This window comes from Rhipicephalus sanguineus, chromosome 3, assembly GCF_013339695.2.
Source record: "Rhipicephalus sanguineus isolate Rsan-2018 chromosome 3, BIME_Rsan_1.4, whole genome shotgun sequence".
Classification (NCBI taxonomy): domain Eukaryota; kingdom Metazoa; phylum Arthropoda; class Arachnida; order Ixodida; family Ixodidae; genus Rhipicephalus; species Rhipicephalus sanguineus.
The window spans coordinates 8,071,287-8,095,706 of record NC_051178.1 but is presented as its reverse complement, the minus strand read 5'-3'; the positions used below and the strand labels follow the sequence as shown (position 1 = coordinate 8,095,706).

Sequence of the window (24,420 nt, the reverse complement as noted above, 5' to 3'; positions counted from 1 at the left end):
TAGTGGTAGCAACGACGCTGGCCTGCATCCCTCACAGACACCGGCTGTCTCTGCTGTCGGGAGGGGGGGGGGGGTATGCTCATTACGATGGCCGTCACACGACTTAACTGAGCATTTGCCCGCGTTTCATACGTACTTCGCCTTTTCAGCTTCACTGAATTCTGAAAGAATTTTTAAGGTCTGTTATTGTAACTGCCTTATCAAGAGTCAGCGTTGTGCCTTCAAAAAGCAAGCGTTCATGGAGCCCGTCCGATGTGATACCGGTAATCAACTGATCGCAGACAGCATAGCCAGAGGATTCTTCTTTCGCATATCTGTGCCAGCTCTTGTAAACAAGTAATGTGGGCTCATCAGGTTGCTGCAGACGCTTTTCGAACCAGTGGCACTCAATGAGCACATCTGTAGTGGGCAAAAAGAGCCGTTCGCATATCGCCAGTGCTGTCTTGACAAGGTCCTCTGAAAAGGATGTCGCTGCCTCTCAAGTGCAGGCAGAGCAGATGCCTTTCTGAGCTGATGACGTCCTTCCACGCCACGAGAGTGTCTTACACCGTTGCAATGTAAATTCACTTGAGCTCCCAAACAAATGTCAAAAAGGTGTTTCCACTGATTCCAGATGTTTGTAGGAAAACCAGAAGCAGTGCAAGTCCCGTCATTGTGGCAACCAGCACTCGTTGCCACTTTGTCATACCGTCGATCAGGTATCACCAATACTCGGAAACACTGCCGCTCCGGCGTCCCAAAGAATTACGTCATGATGACGTCACCGACACCATCTTGAATAATTTGCTAGTTCGGCGGCCTTTTAAAAGGGGCCGTAACTGAAGGTGAAATTGGCGCTAGTGTTCATGGAGATTCAAAATTAAAGCAGCCAATGGCAGCTTGCCGCCGTGCCGGCAAAGCCGTGCACCCCGCGCCGGCCGCGCGCGCGCCGCGACGCTAGTTTTGAATTCCTCGAAAGTTCCGTTGTAGCATGAAGCGAGTGCTGAGAGCGGGCACCAGGCTGGCCGTGCAGGCAGGCTATGCTTGGCGGACACCTGCAAGTCTCCCGTTGTGGTTAGCGGGTCATTGTTCGCTCTTGAGACTTATCGGAGTGGTCGTTATGTCAGCCGTGCTCCGTCGCCGCCGTACAGGAGCCCGTCCTAGTCGCCGGCCTTGACATGAAGTTTCGTGATGTTCCGTTACATGAAGCGAGCTTTGGCCAGCGTGTGGAGTTTTCGTGGTGTTTGCGTGTTGTGCGCTCTTGCCGCCGTGGTGGTTAACGGCACGCACCATTCGTACATCATGGAACGGTGCACGGATACTTCAAGACCGGCCGAGTTCCGCAAGATTCTTCGAGGTTCCGAAAAACTAAAGGTGAGCATGCGGCTTGCGTTCGCAGCCACACATTTACGAATTGCAGTTGGACAACACAGTTATTGTTTTTTTAATTACGGCTGAATCGTGAAAAGCACGATGTTGCAGTTAATATCGCTGTTCCTAGAAGGAATGAAATTAAAGAACTTGAGACTCATAGTTTAACTTTTGCGTCTATGACAGAACTGCGTGATGGAAGTGCGTTTTGCTTTTTTTGCCTGTTCATCACTCGCCATCGTTTAAATACGCGTTCCTGAGACTCAATAGGCAGTTTTAGAATAGCGTACGAAAAGCTTTGCGTTGGCTTTTCGCGCAACTGTCATGCGTCGTACGCTAACCGCTTGCTGGCTCCTGTAGTGACGGAAATAGCGAGCCGCAAACGCTAAAATAGCGTATGCTATTCTAAAACTGCCTAATGTATCGCAGCTTGCACTGAGCCGAGACGACGAAACTACGTTTGCCTCATGCGACTGCGTAATTTGTATCGTTGGAATTAATAGTTTTCAATTGCTTTATTTCAGGACGGAAACGTTTTCGGAGTATTCGAGAAGGCAAGAACTGATGCGTTTGCCTAAGGAGGGGTTTTACAGCTGTAGAATGAGCGCTCTGCCAATTCTCGATCCGCAACTCAAGTGGACCAGCTTTCTACCCTGCCCCCAGTGCTTCTTCTCGGTGCGTGAATATGCTATGTACTTATGGCTGAAGAAGTAGTTTGTGTGTTTATATATTGTCTCTGTTATTACCTATGGAAAAACCGCTCTAAGGATTCATGTGTAGGCATGAGACATGTCCTATATGCAGAATTTACTGTTTGTGTTTATCACAATGAAGTGCTCAGTGTACCCAACACGACGTCCTCCCTTCAGTGGCGTTATATTCAGCTAGGCATTGTATTCGCAGTGAAAGAAAAGCTGCGTATAGGCTTATTTCACCTGGTCGTTTAGTAATACGCTTTTCTTCGAATGTCATGTGCTGCTGCATAAACTGACCATGGCCTGCATCCCGTTGCCACCAACTAACTTTCAAGTAGCGTTCAAGTACCATATATTGTGTCTTGCTCTTTTTAGCGCAATGTACTACTTACTGTGCTAAATCTTATCTTTTTCATTTTGTTTATCTGGTGAAGGTGCCCAGCATTTCATGCATATTTGTGCAAAATCTGAGCAAATATGTAAGTGGTTGTTTTGTGTTTCGTATCATTTCAACGGTTAATAAGTAAATCATTGCAATATTATTTCATATTTACACATTTTGCGCTTCGTTATGTTTTTGTCATGCACTGACATTTCTTTAAACTACATGATTACCTCTCATCAGAGGCTCCTCTGCACTTTGCTCGGTATTGCACCAAATGAAAATCGTGTTTCTTATATGTGTGTACGTCAAAGGGCCTACACTTTCCAATGTGTTCGATTTTTTAATTTCTAAATTTTACAATGAACTTTTGTGTTTAGTCATGCACACACTGTGAATTCTTCCCTTCTGTTCTTCTCCTGAACTTGTATCGTGCCCCATTACATGCAAATCTTGAGTTTCGGAAACAGAACAATAAAAAGAGGTAACAGAAATGTTGTAGGTGGATTCATCCTTTATGCTCTAGCACATGCTGGCTGCGGGCAAACGCGAATGCGCGGCCAAGCACAGCACGCGCGCGAGCGCACGCGAACAAAAAAAAAAAAAAAAAAAATCCCGGCGCGGGGCATAGGAGAGGAGAAAAAGCAAGCGTACAAAATAAAAAACGGTGCGCAGCATGGGAGAGGAGGAAAAGCAAGCGCACAAAAAAAAATAGAAAGAAAACGGCGCGCGGAGAGGGAGGAAGAGGGGGCGGAGGCGAGCGGCTGTTGTTACTGTTGCCCTGACGACGTAAGCAACGTAATCGCTACGTCATCGCCCTTTGAGCTTGGCGGCATTCTTTAAGGGGCGTAACTCAATAGCGCTGTCGGCGCTTGCGTCGGCGGAGCGTTTGAATTTCGCATCCTATGGGAGGTATACGAAGAAACCGACCCTTGGTATCACTACAGCCAGCTCAGAATGCATCAACTCCGTAAAACAACTTCTCTGATAGTGTCTGCCCACTCTTAAGAGCATTTGCGTCTGAAGATGGAGAGAAGAAGAAACAACTCCTAGACACAACAACTGTGCCACCGCTACCTGCCAGTGCACTGCAAGAAAACCTGGCAGGTGGCATGTGGTCCCCTGAGGTGGCAGAGGTCTATAATATAACAGAGAGCTGAGCTAGTTGGTAAGTATTCATTCTAAAAGACTGGGTGTGCAAACACCGACACAAGAAAAGCCAAGACACTACAAACACCGACTAACAACTGCAAAGGCGCACAACGGCGGAAGAGAAAGAAGGCACAAAAACTTATATGTGCATGCCTAGGCAATAAGTGAACCTATCAATCTGCAGAATTAGAGACGTAAGTTGGGCTAGTTGGTGCGTATTAACTGCAGACAGAACTGATTAGTGCAAAAAACAACGGACAAGGTAGAGACGGACAAGACGGAGCGCAGTTTTGTACCGGCACAGGAATGAAGAAATGAGTGTGATAATTGTGGCATGGCATATCAACAATAGTGGTAGCGCATGCGTGAGCCAACCGTCGATCAACTTGCATAAAGAAGAAATGAAATACCTAAACAGTTATCTTTCACGTAGAGCCCCCCCCCCCCCTGCATGCCGGATTGATAGTGTAGGATGATCAGCGCAACCTTGACTTCCGCAAACACTCACACAAACACTCACTCATCCACCCGAGGAACACACACGACACTCAGCGCTCACTACCAACTGTTTATTGCACCTGAATGACCCTTTTATATAGGTACAGAAAAATGCGCAAAACCAATGAAGAAGAGAGGTGCGCATGTGGAAAGCAACACACAAGCGAAGTATGAGCGCCCCCACCCCACCAGGCAAAAAAATTAAACAAATTGAAAAAGAAATACGAAAAAGCAGATAAACCAGCAGTTCACTAAATCCTTGCCTCGAGAAAAGATATTTCCTGTTTATGTAACACCACCGACGGCTCGCTAACACAATTGTCCTTATTTTTTCCAATAAAGTATGCTTCCAACAGCAGAAGTGCAGATTGATAGGTTCGCCCATTGCCTGGGCATGCAAAGATAAGTTTTCACGCCTTCTTTCTTTTGCGTCATTGTGCACCTTTGCAGTTGTCAGTAGGCGCTTGTGGTGCCTTGACTTGTTTCCCCTGTCCGTGTTTGCACACCCAGTCTTTTAGAATGACAGTTCTATACATGCATTTCATCATCCAAACCCTTCAATATAGAAAGCTAAAAATGCATGTGATCTTCAATGTGATACTCGAATGGTTTGATAGTACAAGCTATATTTCAATATACTGAGGTTCAACTAACTCTCTCACTTTAGGCAAACTCTTGCTTGGAAAATGGCACATATGTCCTCTCAAAATGGCAAACGTCCTCTCAAATATTATGTCACATTTTCAGACAGTCTTTGTCTACCGGTCCCTAATACAGGAATAACTTGTGCGATTTTCCAGTCCCAAGGAAGCTTCCTGGGGACTGGAAAATCGCAAAATTTATTCCTGTATTTAAAGCAGGATGTAAAGATCAGGTTGAAAATTATCGCCTCATCTCGTTAACGTCTATCAGCTGTAAATTACTTGAACATATCATTGCTTCTCACATTTACAGTCATCTTGAATCAAAATATTTTTTTAGTTCCACACAACATGGCTTTAGGAAAGGTTTCTCTTGCGATATACAACTACTGGAATTCACGACATACCTACAGACTAACTTGGACATGAACACACAGACAGATTGCACTTTCCTAGATTTTTCAAAGGCCTTTGACCGTGTCGCCCATTGTCATCTGATTTCCAAACTGTCTTCCCTTAAATTGGACTGCTTAACGCTATCATGGCTCCGAAATTTTCTTTCATTTCGGGAACAGCTCACATTTGCAAATGATTCTCATTCAGATATCGCAGAAGTCACTTCAGGAGTGCCCCAGGGTAGCGTCCTTGGCCCTCTACTCTTCCTAATCTTCATCAACGATCTGCTGACTAACATTTCATCCTGCATACGCCATTTCGCAGACGACTATGTCATTTATCGAACCATAACATCTTTCTCTGATTATGAGGCCCTTCAAAGTGACCCAGACCTCGTTTGCAGTTGGTGTATGTACCAATTGATTAATGAGCTTGAACACTTCAAAATGTAAAATAATGTCGTTTTCCTGCAAAAACTCGATTTCCACTTTTTCATACAAAATTAACAATAGCGAAGTATCTCGAACCATCTCGTACAAATATATAGGGGTTATTATTGACTCTAAACTTTCATGGTCTTCCCACATAACTTCCATTTGTTCCAAGGCATCCAAAACACTAAGTTATTTGCGTCAAAATCTCCATTACTCCACATTGAGCGTCCGCAAAATAGCCTATTTAACATTCGTACGTCCACAGTTAGAGTATGCCTCACCAGTTTGGCCAACTCTGTTTAACACAGATGATCGAAGCCATTCAAAACAGAGCAGCCCGCTTCATCACTCAGAACTACCAACGTCATAGTAGTGTATCACAAATTAAACGCGAGATCGGTTTACAGCCATTGGATATCCGCCGCAGGATAGCCCTTCTTGTGTTGTTTCACAAGGAGATACCAGTTGTATTGGAGATACCAGTCACGCCAGTATTCAGCCAAGTATATGCTGCAATTTGTCGTTATTAACCAGTTCAGAGCAGCCAAGAAATCCGCAAACTGACTACAGTGTATCTTTTTGAAGTCCATCTAATGCAGTTACGAGGAATGTACTAATATCCTACATAATCCGCTATAACATTATGATTGAATCAAGCACTTTTTGCTTCAGTATATTTTTTCCATATGTTAAAAAACTTCAAGGTATGTTTTTGAAGACATGTGAAAGAATATGAACATGAATTGTTTTCTTTTCCATGAATTAAACGCTGCCCACGATTTTGTGCTCGGAAGTTTCAAAGGTACTGAAGCAATGCCACACTGACAGATAATTTTGCTAAAGTACAAGCGATATGTCGCACGCTCATATATTCAGCATCTCTTGCTCATGCTCAGCCCGATATATTAGAGAGTTTTAGCTAGTTACGGAAATACCGTGCTACCGTATGACGGTACCGCTCCTCCTTTCTAGGTCGTCGACCTTTTGCCGGTGAAGGCACCCCAACACCACAAAAGCTTTTTCGAAATTTACTGTGTCACGTCTCATTATTGCCTGTCAGCCCATGCATTCTTAACGATCCCCCTATCGTTCGGGGGACGCACTAGTGCGTCACTGGAACTGGGAGCGGACGAGCGAGAGAGGAGGAGCGCTACCGTAATCACATACCCTATTCGCGTACTGTGTTTCTGTAATTTGCTAAAAGACTAATAGCGCACCGTGCACTTGCCGTGTCGTCTCTTCGGCGCCATACGGATGATTCTTGTCCAAACGTATAATCCGCGTGCAAGTGCTGACAACGCGAGGTCAACGAGCCTCCTAATCCCCGAAAGGATCGTGAGAGGTGGCGGTCCTCAACCTCTGAAGTCCTGCGCGGTCAAGGGGACATTGAATTTTGAAGTGCAGGTGTGTGCTCATCATTATGACCCTACCAAGGTTCTATGATTGGTGTAATCCTAGTGATTGCGTGGAGAGAGGGAAAATGGGGTAGACCTCAATCTGATCATTTAATACGGTGCTGGTGCACCGGAGAGCACCATGCCTGTTCCCTGTGATCTGAATCATGCAAATACTTGTATATATAGCTTTCTTCCTTCCATCAACTTATCCTGATGACTGCCCAACAAGACACCAACCCGTGTTCACACCGGCCACGCAGCCCGATTTCTAACAAAGGCTTATAGCGCAGAAAATGGGCATATATCTGAAGTGTGGTATAGCCCGTAATTTGTAGTAATCTTCCAATTCCTTAAGATTAGAAAAGTGATTAGCACAAATGAATGGAACCACTTTAAGCACAAATTAACGCTATGCTGTGATGGGGTTCTCTTAATAACAGTAACTACTAAAAACAAAAGTCAGCCCCCCCCCCCTCCAGTTTTCTTCAAGCGACCGCCTCCCCTAAAATGAGTGGCTGAATCCGCTCCTGGTCAACGTTGCACATCGCAACGGCGATTTGTGCGATATTTGGCTTTTGCACGACGAAAAGTGTAAATCAATAATTAAAAAAAAACCAGAAGCGGCGACTTACTGTTTGCCAAACGTGATCATAAACCCGTGGTGCGACCGCACGAAAGAGCTGTCCGAGAAGTGGAGCACATGGCTTACGCGCGTAAACAGAGAGGACCTCAGACGTTGCACAACGTTTATGTGTACGGGTGTCACTTCATAACAGGCAAGTTATGCTTCCGAATCTCCTCACCTTTTTGCTGAGTGTATCACTACGGAGTTATGCGCGAGGTCAATTTTTGTCAAAACGTGAAGCACCAAATTGAACACAGCGATTGCGCCTTGGTTTTCGGGAGGTTCTCTTAGCTCTTCGTTGAAACGAACCCCGACTGGGTGCCAAACATGTTATTGGGCCATGGTTTTATACAGCAATCAGCGATGAAATCTGTGCAGTTTGAGCGTCGCAAAATGCAGGCAGCGAAGAGCGCCGCTGTAGGTGACTCATGCGAAGTTGTTTCAACCATTACGTGCAACACCACTGACGACACCGCATAATGTCCTGAACGATTCTCATTCGTCATAAGCGCAAGGCAAACGATCCAAACACGCGCACTACGCCGAACGATCCGCGCACGAACGTAAACAGAGCGCGGTCCCTGAGACGTATGTGCTCGGTGATGGCGGACGGAAGACAGGAACTGACGTCACTTGCAAGTTATGTATAGACTTTAAGGTATTAAACTGAACTGAATTGTCCCGCAATCTGCCCTTACTTGCACTGTATTAATGAAAAGTAACAGACAATAATGCCAAGGAAAGTACAGGGGATGTTATTTGTAGTAATTAGGATATAAATGTGAAGAAAGTAAAGTGGACGAAAAGATAACTTGCCGCCGGCAGAGACCGAACCTGTGACCTTTGAATAACGCGTCCGATGCTCTACCACTGAGCTATGGCAGCGGTCATCCTCCCGTCTACTTTATGGGGTATGACCAGCAAGGACTAGCTGTCAGCAACATAGACGCTGACCGCGCCGCAGTGTTCGAGAAGGTTCGCAATTGTAGTAGATCATTTTGCTAAGATTGCGCGCAGGACGCGAATAGTCTAGATTATTCCAGAGCTTGCGCGGCAGAGTTTTTCGACGGCCGACGCTCTCTTCGCCGCTATCAGTAATTTGAGTAGCTGTAATTTGACTTTCCTTTTCCCGGCCACAAGTTCGGCCAAATAAAGAGTTTCATCTTCGACACGCCGACTGCTGCCTTCGTCGACGTCACGACCCCGTGACAATACGTGCATTTAAGCCTAGGAGCGTTAGTCAGCGCCGATTGCAGCCATGGTGTGCAACACTCTTTTTCTGCCTTTTGGAGTCATGTGCACTGGGCATTTATCTTGCTTTGCACCATGCACCTTACGACATGAACATGAACTGCATTTTCAACTGGTGAAATAATGTCAAACAACTCAAGTCCGCTTCCTTGGATGTGTTTGCACAGTAGCATTACAGCACATCTGTCACGGAGATTGCAAATGGTGAGCGATTGTCTTAACAGCTCTTCTCTGTCTTCCATGTCACCACCACATGAGTCGGCTCTGTGTCACTGCTACCTCGTCATCAACCATGACGAAATCTTAAAAGCAGAATTATTCAGACGCAACACCAGGAGCCACCCAAAGAGCGGCAGACTTCCTCAGCTGCACTCACAACTTTGGCTCCTCCAGCACGCGTCTTTGGCAATGCTTGCTGTCCAGTGACGTACACTGGACATATCCAATCACATCGGTTGTCCTTGCTAGTATCATGGAGCATATATAACGGAAGCAGGAAGTTGAAAACTTGTTCGGCTGCTGCAATCTGCAGCGATTTGCATGTTTCAAGTCTTGTAACAAACTACACAACACACACTATGCAGAGCTTAAATCTGTCTGCAAATGATCCCTAGGACTGGCTCAATGTGTTTGTACAAAAACATCAAAACTGTTTCAGGGTCCCTTTAATTGAAGTATAGAATACACTGGACGATCAAACAGCTGAAACCACAATGTACCCTATGCTTTCCTTCGGTTGCTCACAAGTTTCACATCAAAATTGAGCCGCTTGCCCAATTTCCTTTCTTATTACCTGAAATTTATGCTGTACTTGCTCCTGCTAAGAACTTCTCTTGCATGTTTGGCATAAAGACAAAAAAAAGAACAATTTTACATTTCAGTGGTATAGCAAGACTTGTTTCCTCCTATGGTAATGCCAGACAGCTCACCTGAGCACAAGTGTGTGCAGAGCCTTGATGATGGCCAGCTGCACCCTCCACGTGCCTCCTGAAAAGCTGCTCAGCAGAAGGTCACACAGCCGGGCACGGTACTTATCTGCATCACACAGGCATTTCACTCAACACTACTTATGCAAACATTCACCTCACAGCAAAGATATGCAAGTATTATGAGGCACAAGTTATACTAATATCACAAGAAAGGCCTATCTATTCCTAACGTGATAATATAAGGCGGGTTTCAATGCCAGCGAAACAAAGACATCTGCACGTAACAATGTCTTGCACAGGGTGTACGCTCCCATTTTTATGAAAGCTGCTCTGTCTTTGCATGCGTTTTTGCTTGTGTGAAGTGCGTAGGCGATGAGCACAAAGGCAGCACAGCAGTAAGGGTGAGCTCTTATTGCGAGAAGCATGGAATATGGTCAGGCTGTGATGCGTTATTCAGGTCAAGGTTAAACCCATAAGGGGCACAAGCTGGGCTTGACTAGGACGAACTTCCCTAGGAGTTCCCTAGGACGAACTTGGGTGCTCTCGATACAGAATAAGCGAGAGAGGTATTGCGTCAGTCATCCTGAATGACCAGAGTAGATCTCAAAGCAGCTTATGACACATTCTGTCGAAATCGTTTACTCTAATAAACATGTCCTCCTCCTCACGAGGCATTGCAGATGTTCAAAGCAGCTCACCCCGAAGCTACCATCATCTTGTCCTGTGTACTACTTCTTGTCCTGCGTACTACTCGCTTGTCCTGTGTACTACTTCTTCTTGTGTTCCGTCAATCGCGCCGTTTCTTCCCGTTCTAATACCATCATCTCGTCGAAGTATTACAGCTGTGGGGTCTCAGTATGAGCTGCGCTCTCGGAACACGCGGACAAAGTTTACGCCATCGGGCAGCCGACATGAACGCATTTATTATCAACTTTTACAGCAGCGAGCTCACCAGCCGAATCAAATACATAACTAGTAACACGCTAAATAACCAGATACATAATGCCAATGCAACACACAAATAGCATGATGCATATACAAGGTACCGCAAATGCGGCATCGCCGACGTTCGACTCACTGCGAGTAGTCCGCGGGAAACGGGCCGCGGCATTGTCTCCACGGATGCATCGCGAGAGGCGTCCATCCACGCATGCTGTGAAACCCTAAACAGACTCGCTATTCCCTGTGCACCCACCTATCCTCACCAACAGGTCTGCACCGCCGCACGCCCACAGCGCCATCTCTTGCTCGGCGGTGAAACTAACCACGCTAACTCACGGCCGGGCTAGACCGCACGCGCGCGCTCGCTTCTTACGGCCTTCGCATCGGGCGTAGTACATGCCTCTCGCCGCTGCTTTGAGGGGGGCGCTGTGACCCTGACCCTCCTGACCTTCCATCCATGCCATAGCCACCATAGCCGCAAGAGTCGAGGAAGCAGTAGGCAAAAAAAACGCCAGGCCTGCGCGGAAAGCGCAGCACAGTCACAGTGAAAGCTAGAAGAGCGGCATTTCTAGAGCCCGTTATAAACTATCTTGTGGCTACTAATACAAGTACATTAGCAACGTACCCACTACGCCGCAAATCATAATTTTTGGGAAGTTGGGAAGCACCCACCACGACATTATTCGTTATTATGCGGAGAAGCGAGGTACCATCTGTGAGGCATTATGTGCACTTTGTTATTGCGGTGGTTGATGACGATGAAGAATTATGGCCGAGCCCTTTGTAATGGGTTGGAAGCTTTAAACGACCGACTAGTTACGTAATTCATATTGTGTGACGCCCGGTCATTATTTAACTGTGCCACCATGCTTTATAACATACGTTAACCGGAGAAACTGAGAGCGAGAGAGAGAAGGAATTAACTTTATTGAGAGCCTGAGGAAATGGATCATGGGAGCCTTATGGGCTTCCTCAGCAACCAATAGAAGTGCACTTGCCAGGAACCCACTACGCTATAAATCATCATACTTTTTGTGAAGTAGGGAAGCAGCCCATATGCAATTTTTCGTCATTCTGCGAAGAACCGTGGTACTCGCTAAACACCTGTAAGGCATTATGTGCACTTTCTTGATGCTGTGGCTGATGACGATGAAGAATTATTGTAGAGGCCTTTGTAATGGGTTGGAGGCACTCAACAACCCACTCGTTGCGCAATTTGCATTGTGACGCCCGGTTACAGAATTCGCGTTTGTGTGACATCTGGTTGTTATTTTACACTTCTACCACACTACAATACATATGTTAATGTGGTTCCTTCCCGACAAGAAGCCTGTATAGGGTCTTTTTGCAACGCAGTTTCAAGCACCGGCATGGCCCCGAGGTAGAACACTGGGCTCCCACGCAGAGGGCCCGGGTTCGAACCTCGTTCCATCCTGGAAATTTTTTCTTATTTCCTTTTTTTTCTTATTTCGTGCGATAGTGGTTACGGACACCGGCGGCGGTGGCGGCGGCGGACAACTACGGCACCAAAAACGGCCGTTGAAATGAGCTCATAACAGCTTTCGCTGTAATACCAGGCAAGGACTGGGAGTATAGTGAGCTGCTACATGTATTGACGAAAGAGATAGGGAAAAAAAAACTATTTGCTGGAAAGGAAAGAAGCCAAAAAGTTGGTGTAACAAGATAATCCAGGAGGCGATCGAGAAGCGACGTGAAGCATCATGGGAGCATAGACAGGCAAAAAAGAGAAGCAGCCGCAGGACGAAGTCAACAAAATATGGGAAATATATTTAGAGAAAAAATACATTGTATGAAATTGGTCGAGGTAAAAATTAAAGGTGAGAGTGAATGCTGCAGGGGCGTAGCCAAGGGGGGGGGTTGGGGGGGGTTCAAACCCCCCCCGAAATTTTTCAGTTTTGCTTGCGTATATATACACGCACACATACAAACACACGCACGAACATACATAAAATATGGTTGAACCCCCCCCCGAAAAAATTTCTGGCTACGCCCCTGGAATGCTGGGTGACAAAGATTCACGAAAAAAAGGAGGCCGCACCTAGGATATTTTGGAGCCACATAAAGGCGCTAGGCAGGAAGTCTGTCACATTGCAACAACATATTGTAGATGAACGAGGAAATCAATTGGAAGGGTACGAAGCGCTAGGTTACATCCGAAAGGTAGCAGCCGATTCGTTTAAAAAGAGCGTCCAGGGGATTTCCCCGGTGAGTAAAAGTGTGGCGGAGAGAGCAACCGAGGAAGAGCTAGTACTTGAGGATTACAACTGGAAAAAGGGTGGAGGAAAAATTCCAAAGCGCAATGCCGCGTATGGGGTTCCCGTTAGCCTCATTAACGAACTAGGACATAACAATGAAGCAGCACTGCTGAAAGCCGTAGAAAAATTCTTACAGGACAGGCAAATACCAGACAGTTGGCGAAAGGGTACAATGAACTTAATCTATAAAGGCAAGGGAGAAAAGGTTAAGACCGCTAACCACTACGTCGGTACTATACAGGTTGGCGATGCAAGCAGTAAAAATGAAAATAGAAACGTGGGCAGAACATAACAATATTTTGGGAGAACTTCAGAATGGATTTCGAGTCGACAGGCGGTTAGAAGCTAACCTGTTTGTTCTCACTCAGTGTATAGAAATATTTAAAATAGAAAATAGGCCCTTGTAAGTGGCTTTTCTAGACATCACTGGGGCGTATGACAACGTTAATCAGGAACTTTTGTGGGATATATTGAAAGGAATGGGCATAGGCAACGGCTGTATGCAGCTTTTGAGGGAGATATACCGAGAAAATACGGTCTGCATAGAATGGGAAGGAATGAGTAGCAAAGAATGGAAAGTTGGGCTAGTTGGAATGCATTCATGATTGATGCAGCTCTAAAGACGAAGACCAGTCTTCGTCTTTAGCGCTGCATCAATCATGAGTAGCAAAGAGAATGTTGAGATTAGCAAGGGGCTGAGACAGGGATGTCCTTTGTCCCCACTGTAATTCATGCTGTACATGGTGAGTATGGAAAAAGCGCTAGAAGGTAGCAACGTTGGTTTTAATCTGTCACACAAACAGGGCGGCGTGATGATTGAGCAGAAGCTTCCAGGTTTATTTTATGCAGACGATATTGTCTTGTTTGCGGACTGTCGAGACGATATACAGCAGCTGGCGGATATATGCGGAAGGGAAGGTGAAGCTCTTGAACTAGGATTTAGTGTAACAAAATGTGGATTGATGGTATTCAATGACCCTTGTGATCAGGCGGTGTCCAATACAAGGTCAAGAAATACCAAGGGGCATGTACCTCGGAGTATGGGTAAATGAGTGATAGATTACATGAAGGTACAGGAAAAAGCCTCGGCAGCAAAAGAAAGGAGGAATGCTCCAATAATGAAGCTCGAGGTCTGTGGAAAGGTGTAATGGTTTCTGGGCTTACTTTTGGGAACTCAGTGGTGTGCATGAGGGCAGAGGTGCAATCGGGAATGGATATAAATCAAAGGACTCACGGGAAGATGACAAATGAGGCTGTAAAGGGCGATATGGGATGGGCAGGATTTGAGGCGAGGGAAGCTCAGAGCAAAGTAAGGTTCGAAGAGAGGCTATACGTAGCTCAAATGATGGCGAGGCACTCCTTTTCTGTTGTGGAATAGTTGGCCTCTGCCTTAGACAGCGACCGGCTAGCATAACTGATAACCCTTTCCAGTCCGTCCGTCCGCTGCACAAGGCTGGCGCCGAGTCCTACGCTGCTTGCATCGGTGCGAATCTCCGTATCAGCGTATTCGTCGAAATGCGCAAGTATCGGAGGCGTCTGCAGGCGTCGTTTCAGTTCATGAAATGCTTCAACTTGCGCTGTTTGCCACCTGAATTCGACGTCGGTGTTCGTGAGTTGCGTTAGTGGCTCGGCGATCCGTGAAAAGTCTTTGACAAAGCGTCTGTAATAGGCGCACAAGCCGAGAAATCGGCGCACGGCCTTCTTGTCGGTGGGTGGCGGGAAAGCGGCGATGGCAGCTGTCTTCTGCGGGTCTGGGTGCACCCCAGTCTTGCTGATCATGTGACCTTAAAACAAGAGCTCCTCGTACGCGAAGCAGCACTTTTCTGGCTTCAGGGTGAGCCCGGAGTTCTTGATTGCTTGAAGTATGGATTGAAGTCGCTGGAGGTGTTCGTCGAAGTTCGAGGAAAACACAACGACATCGTCCAAGTAAACAAGGCAAGTCTGCCACTTCAAGCCAGCTAATACAGTATCCATGAGTCGTTGGAAAGTTGCAGGTGCTGAGCAAAGACCGAAGGGCATGACCTTGAAGTCGAACAGGCCGTCCGGTGTTATGACGGCAGTCTTATCCCAGGTGAAAACGTGTAACTGGGAATCCAACTGGTTTCAACTGGTGTTAACTGGGATCAAATGGTCCCAGTTGCAGGCCAACTGGCCCCTAGTTGGAAACAAACTGGTCCCAGTTGATTCCAGTTGCAACTGGTTCCAGTTAGCGGCTGGTCCCACTTACAACTCAACTGGCCACCAACTGGAATCATGACCATTTGAACAGGCAGCAGCTGGTCCCAGTTGGAAACCATATCCAGTTATATTGGAAGCAAATGGTCCCAATTGTACGCTAACTCGAAGTGCGACCAGTTACTCTGGTTGTACGATTCTTCACAGTGAACGAAAAAAAAGAGAACTCGAATGTATACGACGTAGCACTGCTGGACTTGAGCGAATGGGTTTTATCCAAGAATTTTTTGTCATACTCACAGAAGGGTACCTGATCACTGGCCTAGTATTGTAAGGGGCCGTTATGAACACAGATGATAGGACGATGAGAGAATAAGAAAATAGCATCTCATGGTTTGCGAATGAATCATCTTTTCTTGTTTAGACGCCATCGTCCTCTTCGCGTTGTTTTAACCCCATTACAATAATATAAACAGTCTGACCTGACCTGATATGTATTTTTTAAAATCGTGTATTATCGTCGATTATTCCGTTGCACAAATGCGCAACACAGTGCACTGAAACGTAGGCTTGTTTTAGCATCAGTACTGTTGTCATCAGTTGTTGTCATTCTTTTTACATCCATCGCGGATACCCGCAGGCGAAGCGGGCCCGATTGACGTTGGGGTGTTAATATTGCCGTTGTCTCACTGAGAGCATGCCTGCTCGATTGGCTTGTGTGCAGCACAGCGATTACTTCCGTACGTACGACAAAGAAAAATCGAGCAGAGCCGAGAGCTACCACTTCCGAGACTGCCGCCGACATGCTGCTACCATGCTGCCGACACAAACGCACGCCACACTCTCTCTGCTCTCTCCCCAACTACCTCGACAGCCGTCACATCAGTTTCGTATCTCATACGCTCAAACAAATGAAGCAGTAAAGTAATGAAACATAAAGATTACACATAAAATAAACTGAAAAGAATTATTTCCTGCCAATTCCACACTATTTAATGTAAGAAAGAAGCTCGATAATAAAGGCAGAAAATTTAGAAACACAGCCACGCTAGTTTCGTACACCACATGTGTACGAGGGCTAGCTGCCGAGTGGTGGAAGTGTTCTGTGGTGGTGGTCCGTGGAAGCGGTGCTTAGTTGTGCTGTTTTTCAAAAGGAACGTGCAGTCATGGCGTGCGTAATTTAGATTTTGTCGAATTAGTGTTCGACAGTTTCATCTCTGGAAGTCTTTATGGGTGAACGCCGGACAAGTGTTTTTTTCCTGTGACAACACGGATATGTGGATCCATTGTGTGCGGAATGCTGTGCAAGCCTGCGCCTTGTCGGCGATGCAGCCGTTTGAAGGTAACTATTCGCAAGTTTCGTCGCCTATAGGGGGCGCATAGGGTGATTCAATATGGCGCCCACAGAGAGTATCGCAGTCGCTGAGCACACGTGCAGCATGCACCTCAGTGTTTTCTTTGGCTCTGTGTAAGACGATGGCTCTGTCTTTTTCGCAGTCGCTGTCGCTAAGCGATATTATGCGCCACCTAGGCGCTTCAGAAACGCGGATACGATGCCTCATTGAAGGCGAAGAGGTCCTGAATGTAAAACACATCATTTGTTGTGGCGTGAAGGCCTGCAGCGCATCGTACGTCTGTCGTCGTGCAAGGACTCTGCCTGCAGACATCTCATGTCCGCCAGCAGCCACACGAGGTGAAATTCACATGGCAGGCAGTGGCGTAGCCACCGGGGGGTGGGGGGGGCACACCGGGCCCGTGCCCCCCCCCCCGCCCCCCGAAAAAAATTTCTGGCTACGCCCCTGATGGCAGGGAAGGTTCTATAAAGGTACTTTAGCTCGTCTTCTGCCCTTTTTCTTCGCGCTAATCGTGCTGGTCTGCAAGACGTGCCTTTCGTGCACTGTCGTTCGGCGACACAAAGTAATCTTACTGTTCTTCAGAGCTCTCTCCTTGTCTAGCGGTAGTGTGGCGGTCACGATGCTCGGCTGCTGACCCGAATGTCACGTATTCGATCCCGGTCGCGGCGGTTGCATCAGTTGCATTGCGATAGAGGTGGGATGCAAGAAGGCCGTGTACCGTGCGATGTCATTGCACGATAACGAACACCTACCCTCCACTACAGAGTGGCTCATGATCATAACGTAGTTTGGCACGTAAAACCACAGATACCAAGAGTCCGAGCGCGTATTTCACGAACTGTTGCGTCTTTCTAGAGCATATGGCATTGCCTAAGTGACTCGTTCTCGCTGTGCTGACCACAACTGGGCAGCTCGATACGGGGTGCAGCCTAAGATGTAAGCACATGCGTTTCTGACGAGGCGAGATGTAGCGGCGACCACAAACTGCGACCTGACGCAAGTAAAACCTCAACAAATGTTACACAAGAGCCACGCCACTGCTAGTGCCACTGACACACGCTGTCGCAAGCTCTGTTTTTTTTTTAAATCAACGCCTCAATTCTCTTCAGAAAAATAAACGAGGGCATATACATAAGTCAGGAATTCTCATTTTCTTGCCTACGCTGCTCCAGAAGAAGTCAGTGCTGACAAAGTTCTGACGCTTTGATCGGCGGCGTGACCGACTTGTCGATTTTCAACTTGACGATCCATTCCTTTTTCTTCGCTGCATCTCTTGGGAAGGAGTGGAGGCTGACTCTTATCGATGCTCTATTAGTACACTGCGGCACGCAGCACATGCGATTGTTTTTGTATCCCTTGAATTTGGCCATTTCTGGCTGCGATAACAACTCGAAAAAAAAAAAAAAAAGCAAACGCATCCAAGGAGCGCCGCCTCGCCAGTGACCCCGCCGCCTGGCGTTACTCCGATACTCTTTGAAAAAACTACGCCGGTGGCCGCGGGGCGGCGTGACAATCTACGGAACTTGCGAATATATCACTTATGCTTCGAGTGCTAGTTGTTCAGTATCCTAGAGTACATCTAGATATAATGCAATGCAAAGTGTTTTGAGTGTTCAGACGATGGAACGCCGCATTGTAAACAAGTTCTTTCGGCACTGCTCTCTAATATGTTTGTTTAGGGGTTTGTGCGGAGTGCTTGCTAATTTTCTGCCATTTGTTTTGGAGCATCACAGAAAACGAGTGCCGTGAAATACTTGTATTTTGAACGGCATGCTAAATAACTATAAAGTATACTCGTGCAAATTTGTAGCTCCGTCCGCGACTTTTAAAGAAAGCGCAAAGGGGCCCGTATTTTGCACTGCAAATGGATATTCCCGACCCTGTTGCATCTGTAGGAACATACATTCGAGTGGAAACAAAGATGCTTTTGATCGCCTTACTGCCCATAGTTCTTATGTTTTTGCCGCTGAGGTAAGCGACTTAAATAAATCGGATATCATCCGGCATGATCTCTGGAATAGTGTTCGTAGTGTGAATTTTTAGAAGGCTGGTCTGCTGTGTATATTAAATTGATATGGCTGTTCTGAGACATGCATGTAACATACGTTACTTCTTATTTTGCAGCAACGCTCTCCCATTGGTCACGGGTATATGAATCTCACGGAGAAAATTCAGGATTGCCGCCAAACACTAAAAAACTTGAGTGCTGTGTAATGTTTGTAAAATAAACATTTGATGGAGTATCCAAGGTTGGCTTTTTTTTTACGCATATTGAAAGGGTTTGCAGCGCAAGCACTGGTCAATATGCATAGTTGGTCAATATGCATATTAACCAACTAGCCCAAATAGCCGTTCTTCTTTTTTTTTATCTTGCACTGGAGCCCCAGGAATTAAATAGCCACATCAGGTTTATTTTTAATGGGACCAGCTTCAGACAGTAGTTCCTAATGGGACACCATTTGCAACGGGCAACTGGCTCTTATTGAGATCTCAGTAAGAGCCACTGGCCCCCGCTGGGACCCACTGCCAACTGGAAATAACCGGGACCAGATCAAGTGGTTTATGGCAGGATTCCCAGTGGGGACCAATTGTCAGTGGGTGCCAACTGGGACCAGGTCAAGTGGTTTATGGTCAAATTCCCAGTTGGGACATGTTGCCAGTGGGTCCAAGTTAGGAATTCGGTCCCAGTGGGTCCCAACTGGGAATTTGACCATAAACCAGTTGAACTGGTCCCAGTTGGAGCCAGTTGTTTCCAGTTGCAATATTTTCACCTGGATTTTCTCGGTCTCTCTCTCGTCGACTTCGATTTGCCGGTAGCCGGTCTTGAGGTCCATCGAAGAAAAGTACTTCGCGTTTTGGAGTCGATCTAGGGCGTCGTCTATACGTGGGAGAGGGTACACGTCCTTTTTCGTGATTTTGTTCAGGCGACGATAATCGACGCAGAAACGTAGGGTCCCATCCTTTTTGTTCACTAACACCACGGGTGACGCCCACGGACTCTTGGAAGGCTGGATGATGTCGTCGCGTAGCATTTCGTCGACTTGTTTCTTTATGGCTTCACGTTCTCGCGTCGAAACTCTGTACGGGCTCTGAAGAAGTGGCCTGGTACTTTCTTCTGTTATAATGCGACGTTTCGCGACTGGGGTCTGTCGAATTCTTTACGACGACGAGAAGCAGTCCTTGTATTGCAGGAGCAGGGTTTTGAGCTGGTCTTGCTTGACCTTCGGAAGGCTCGGATTGACGTCAAAATCTGGTTCGGGACCTCGATTTGCCGAAGCAGGTTCGGCAGCATCGGAGGGGGCGAAAGCATTGCTGGCGGCCACACATTTGTCAATGTAGGCGACCGTCGTACCAATGTTGAGGTGCCTATATTCGTGGCTGAAGTTTGTCAGTACTACCCTTGCTTTACCGTCACGCAGCTCGGCTATACCTCTTGCGACACAAATTTGACGGTTCAGGAGCAGGTGCTGATCGCCCTCGATGACGCCTTCAAGGTTCGCAGGTTTTTCGGTGCCGACGGAAATAATGACGCTGGAGAGCGGCGGAACGGTCACCTGCTCTTCTATCACATTCAATGCACGGTTCCCTGGCGTCGCGTGGGGCAGGAACGCTTTGTCTGAGGTTAGTGTTATCGACTCAGACATCAGGTCGATGACGGCGGCGTGGTCACTTAGGAAGTCCATTCCAAGTATCACACCCCTGGAGCAGTTTTTTAGGATTACAAAGCTCGCAGGATAAGTCCGGTTATTGATGGTGACTCTCGCCGTGAAGACACCAATCGGCGTTATCAGGTGGCCTCCAGCTGTCCGGATTTCGAGTCCACTTCAAGCGGTCCTTACTTTCTTCAGCTTGGTGGTGAATGGCCCACTGATGACGGAATAGTCGGCCCCAGTGTCGATGAGAGCGGTGACGTTGTGGCCGTCGATGAGAATGTCGAGGATGCTAGTTCACTGTCTTGCATTGCGGTTGGGTCGCGGCGTCGGGTCACGGCTGCGTCGGTTTGTTGCGCTGCTTCCATGTTGCGTCGTTGGGTCTTCTTCGGTCCGCGAGGTTTCGTCGGCAGGGCTTCGTCTGCTTCGCGTCGTGTTCTGCAGCTTTCGTCCCGTTGTCGGCGGCGGCCGCCGCGGAGGATCTTCGGCATTTCGTCGTACAGCAACCACACCTCCATCGGTTGCTGCGCTTAGTTTCCCGGATGCGGGCTAGGCGACCGGGCCCGGTTTGGACCAGTGTACTGCCGGCGGTGCGGTGACATGTAGCGGCCAGGCGACGGCGAGCGGGAAGGTCGTCGTTCTTGCCACTGTGTTCCGGTCAGGTAGTCGTCGATGTCGCGAGGCCGTTCGCCTGGCTACGGGCGCGGCACGTTGACGGCGAATCCTCGTAGCCCCATCTGTCGATGCTGACAGCGGTGGTACGTGTGGCCGGCCTCCCCGCAGTGGTAGCAGGGTGGGCGGTTGTCAAAGGCGCGCCAAACATCGGTCTTCCTTGGCGCGTAGCGTGGGGCATAGCGCTGGGCGACAGGAGTATGGTAGGGCGTCGGTGGTGGCGGCGGCGGCGTCTGTCGGCCGAACTGCTGCGGCGGCGCGGCGTCTTGACGTGGACGAGGAGGAGCGGTGGGTGGCGTTGCGTCGGGCTGCAGCAGCGTAGCTCATGGCTTGCGGCTGAGGCAGTGGCGGTTCAAGGTTGCCCAGCGACTGCTGGATTTCTGATCGAACGACCTCTGCGATCGAGTCCGATTGAGGCTGTGGTGAGGGTAACAGCTTCCGCAGTTCCTCTCGAACGATCGCTCAGATCGTTTCGCGGAGGTCGTCGGAGGCGAGGGCATGAACAGCTGGGCTGTCTTCAATCAAACGGCGATATTGTACCGGCGGTTCGCATTTCCAGCGTCTTCTCAATCGTCGTCGCTTCTGAGACGAATTGTTGGACTGTCGAATTGGGTTTCGAATCAGACCAGCGAAGAGCTCTTGCTTTACCCCTCGCATGAGGAAGCGGGCCTTCTTGTCCTCGGGCATGGCAGGGTCAGCGTGGCGAAATAACCAGGTCATTTCCTCCGCAAAGATGGCCACGCTTTCATGCGCTTATTGTGGATGACCCTTTTCTTGTTAAGAAGTCAAATGATGTTACACAGTTCTTGATAGGCCTAAACGAAGGTGGCAATGCTTTTTCTATTGATGTTGAAGGTTTGTTTTATTCGGTTCCCCACGCAGAGTTGTTTTTAGTTGTTAGAAGCTGTATTGAGCAGAATGGTGTTCTTGCCTTTGAGCGCGCCACTGGCATTTCCCTTGACAACTTTATGACGTTGCTCGAATTTTATCTATGTTCCACGTTCGTGTGTCACGATAATCAGTTTTATATTCAAAGAAAAGGAATCTGCATAGGTTCATGCGTGGCACCTGTGTTATGTGACATATTTTTAGCGGATTTTGACAGAGAAGTGGCTCAGGTTATTGACGATGCTGAAGTGAATATTTTTAGGTATGTTGATGACTTTTTAATCATTTTTAAAGCTAACCCTTCTTTGACAACCACTAACTCAGTGGATGAGGTTTTGGCTGTTTTTAGACAACAGGCCAAGGGTCTTTTATTCACGCATGAGCTTCCTGTTGGTGGTGTGCTGCAATTTTTAGACCTGAGTCTCACTTTCTCGGAGACGCACTTATGTTGGTCATATTGCCCACGTTCACGCAACGCACTTCTTCCTTATGATGCGTCGCATTCGAAACTTGTCAAGAGGGCCGTTGCTTCCATGTGCCTGGAAGGAGCGCTTGTGAAATCTTGTCCTCATGGAATGCAGGAAAGTTTCAATAATCAGGTCACGAGGCTGTATTCAGCCGGCTACCCTGGTTCTGTCGTTGTTGCAGTCTCGGAAACCCTCCTTCAGAAACTGAAGGGATCGAGAAGACATAGGCAGCCGATGGAAAAAAGGCCCATGGTTATGCCATATGTGCACAAGGTTGCTCACAACCTTAAGAATGTGGCCAACAGGTACAAGGTACCCTTGGTGTTCTCGGCGCCCCGCAAGTTGGCTAGCCTGTGCCCACGAATTTCTTCTGCACCGAGGCCCTCCCCGTGTGGGAAGAGGCACGCAAGGCCCTTTGTCGCCTGCTCGGTTGGCGTGGTGTACGAGATCCCGCTTAGTTGCGGTAGGGTATATATCGGCCAAACAGGCCGGTGCATAAACGACAGGATGAGGGAGCATGAACTTTCGGTGAAAAATAAACTTTCAGCACATTTGCCTGTGCATTGTGGTTCCTGCAAGTGTGAGCCTGGGTTTGCCAGTGTTTCCGTTCTTGGAAAGAGTAACGATGTCTTAGCGCGTGAAATTATGGAAGCATACTATATTAGAAAGAAAAAAGAATGCTGTGTTAGTGACACATCTGTTGCTCTGCGTGGGGGTGAATTTAGTTTCATCGAATCTTTTTTCGATTAGTTAATCTTGTTATCGCGGGTTTTTGACGAGCGTGTGAGGTGATGAGCGCGCGCAGGGTCGCTGTGGTTATATATGATGCTGATGTTCTGGGAATAAAGTTAGTTGCGAGGACGCCCTTTCTGTCCTGTCCTTACTTTTTCCTTGATGGTACGCGTCTTCTTGGTTTTTCAGTTTCATTTGGAAGTTGGACCCGTGTCTCCAGCAAGGCTGCGGCCCTTTCCTTTCGGACGACGCTTGCGAACGTCTCCAGGAAAGCGCTGTGAAAGGCGTCCCAGGTTCCTAGAGTGGACTCCCGATTCTCGAACCAGGTCCTTGCTGCGCTTTCAAGGTAAAAGTAGACGTGGCGCAGCTTGTCCTCGGAGTCCCAGTTGTCGAATGTCGAGACCGTTTCAAACGTCTCCAGCCAGGTCTCGGGGTCTTCACATAGTGAACCACGGAATGCCGGCGGCTCCCTGGGCGGCTGCATCACTATCGCTGCAGGGGACACTGCGGCCGTCATTGTGCTTGTTCGTCGCCGTGGCTATAGGCTTGTCCTGTAGGGGTCCGTATTGGGGGGGGGGGGGGGGGGGGTAGTCCTTTCAGTCTGCGGCTGGCTCGACTGTCGCTGACGGTGTCAGTGTCTTCTTCGCGACGTGGGCTGGTTTCACGGCTTGACGGGGGCGTCCGGTACATGAACGAGCAGCACCTCCACCAGATGTCACGTGGTCGTGATGTCGACGAAGACAGCAGTCAGCACGTCGGAGATGAAACTGTTTATTTGGCCAAACTTGTGGCCAGGAAACTGAAAGTCAAACTACAGCAATACACTGATAGCGGCTACCAGAGCGTCGACCGTCGATCAACTGACGGTGAAGCGCGTCGGCATTTATACACAGGCCGTCGAATATTCCAGCGTTATCGCTGGTTGTCGCGCAAGTTCTAGAATAAGCTCGAGTGTTCATGTCTTGCGCACAATCTTAACAAAACGATCTACAATAATCGGGAAGCTTCTCGAACAATGAGGCGCGGTTTGCGCTGAGCATTGCTGACAGTCTTTGTGGGCGAAAAGCGAATACTGCAGCGGTTTCTTAGAAAAGTAGTGGGCCAAAACAGGTGCAGTTGATAAGAGCCTTTTACTTGTGATGAATGCTTCCTGTTGCCCTTTCCCCCAGCTCCACCTTTCCCCAGCAAGAAGCAGCTGATGCAAGGGACGCAGTCTTGCTGAGATGTTTGGCAAAAACCGTCTGCAGAACACAAGGATGGCTTGGTGGGCTAGTTGGTAATGCATCTTGAAGGTTACAGCGCACAAAGACGGGGACAACAGAAGAAAGCACAAGACGAAGCGCCGATCGCTTCGTCTTGTGCTTTCTTCTGTTGTCCCAGTCTTTGTGTGCTGTAACCTTCAAGACATCTGTAGAAATTAAGCAGGCCAAGATAGCTTTGAAGCTCCGTGACATTCTGTGGCTCGGGCGAATTGAAGATGGCCTCTACCTTCTTGGGGTCGGGCTATGCCCGT

General features: G+C 47.9%; 1 protein-coding gene across 1 annotated transcript in view; it reads right to left on the bottom strand.

Annotated features, from left to right (window-relative positions):
- Positions 1-24,420, bottom strand: part of LOC119386432 (proteasome adapter and scaffold protein ECM29) — an 814,720-nt gene that overhangs the window by 117,205 nt on the left and 673,095 nt on the right. The window contains exon 43 of the mRNA XM_037653733.2: positions 9,751-9,856. Coding sequence (XP_037509661.1) covers positions 9,751-9,856 — 106 coding nt within the window. The remainder of the gene's footprint in view (positions 1-9,750; positions 9,857-24,420) is intronic.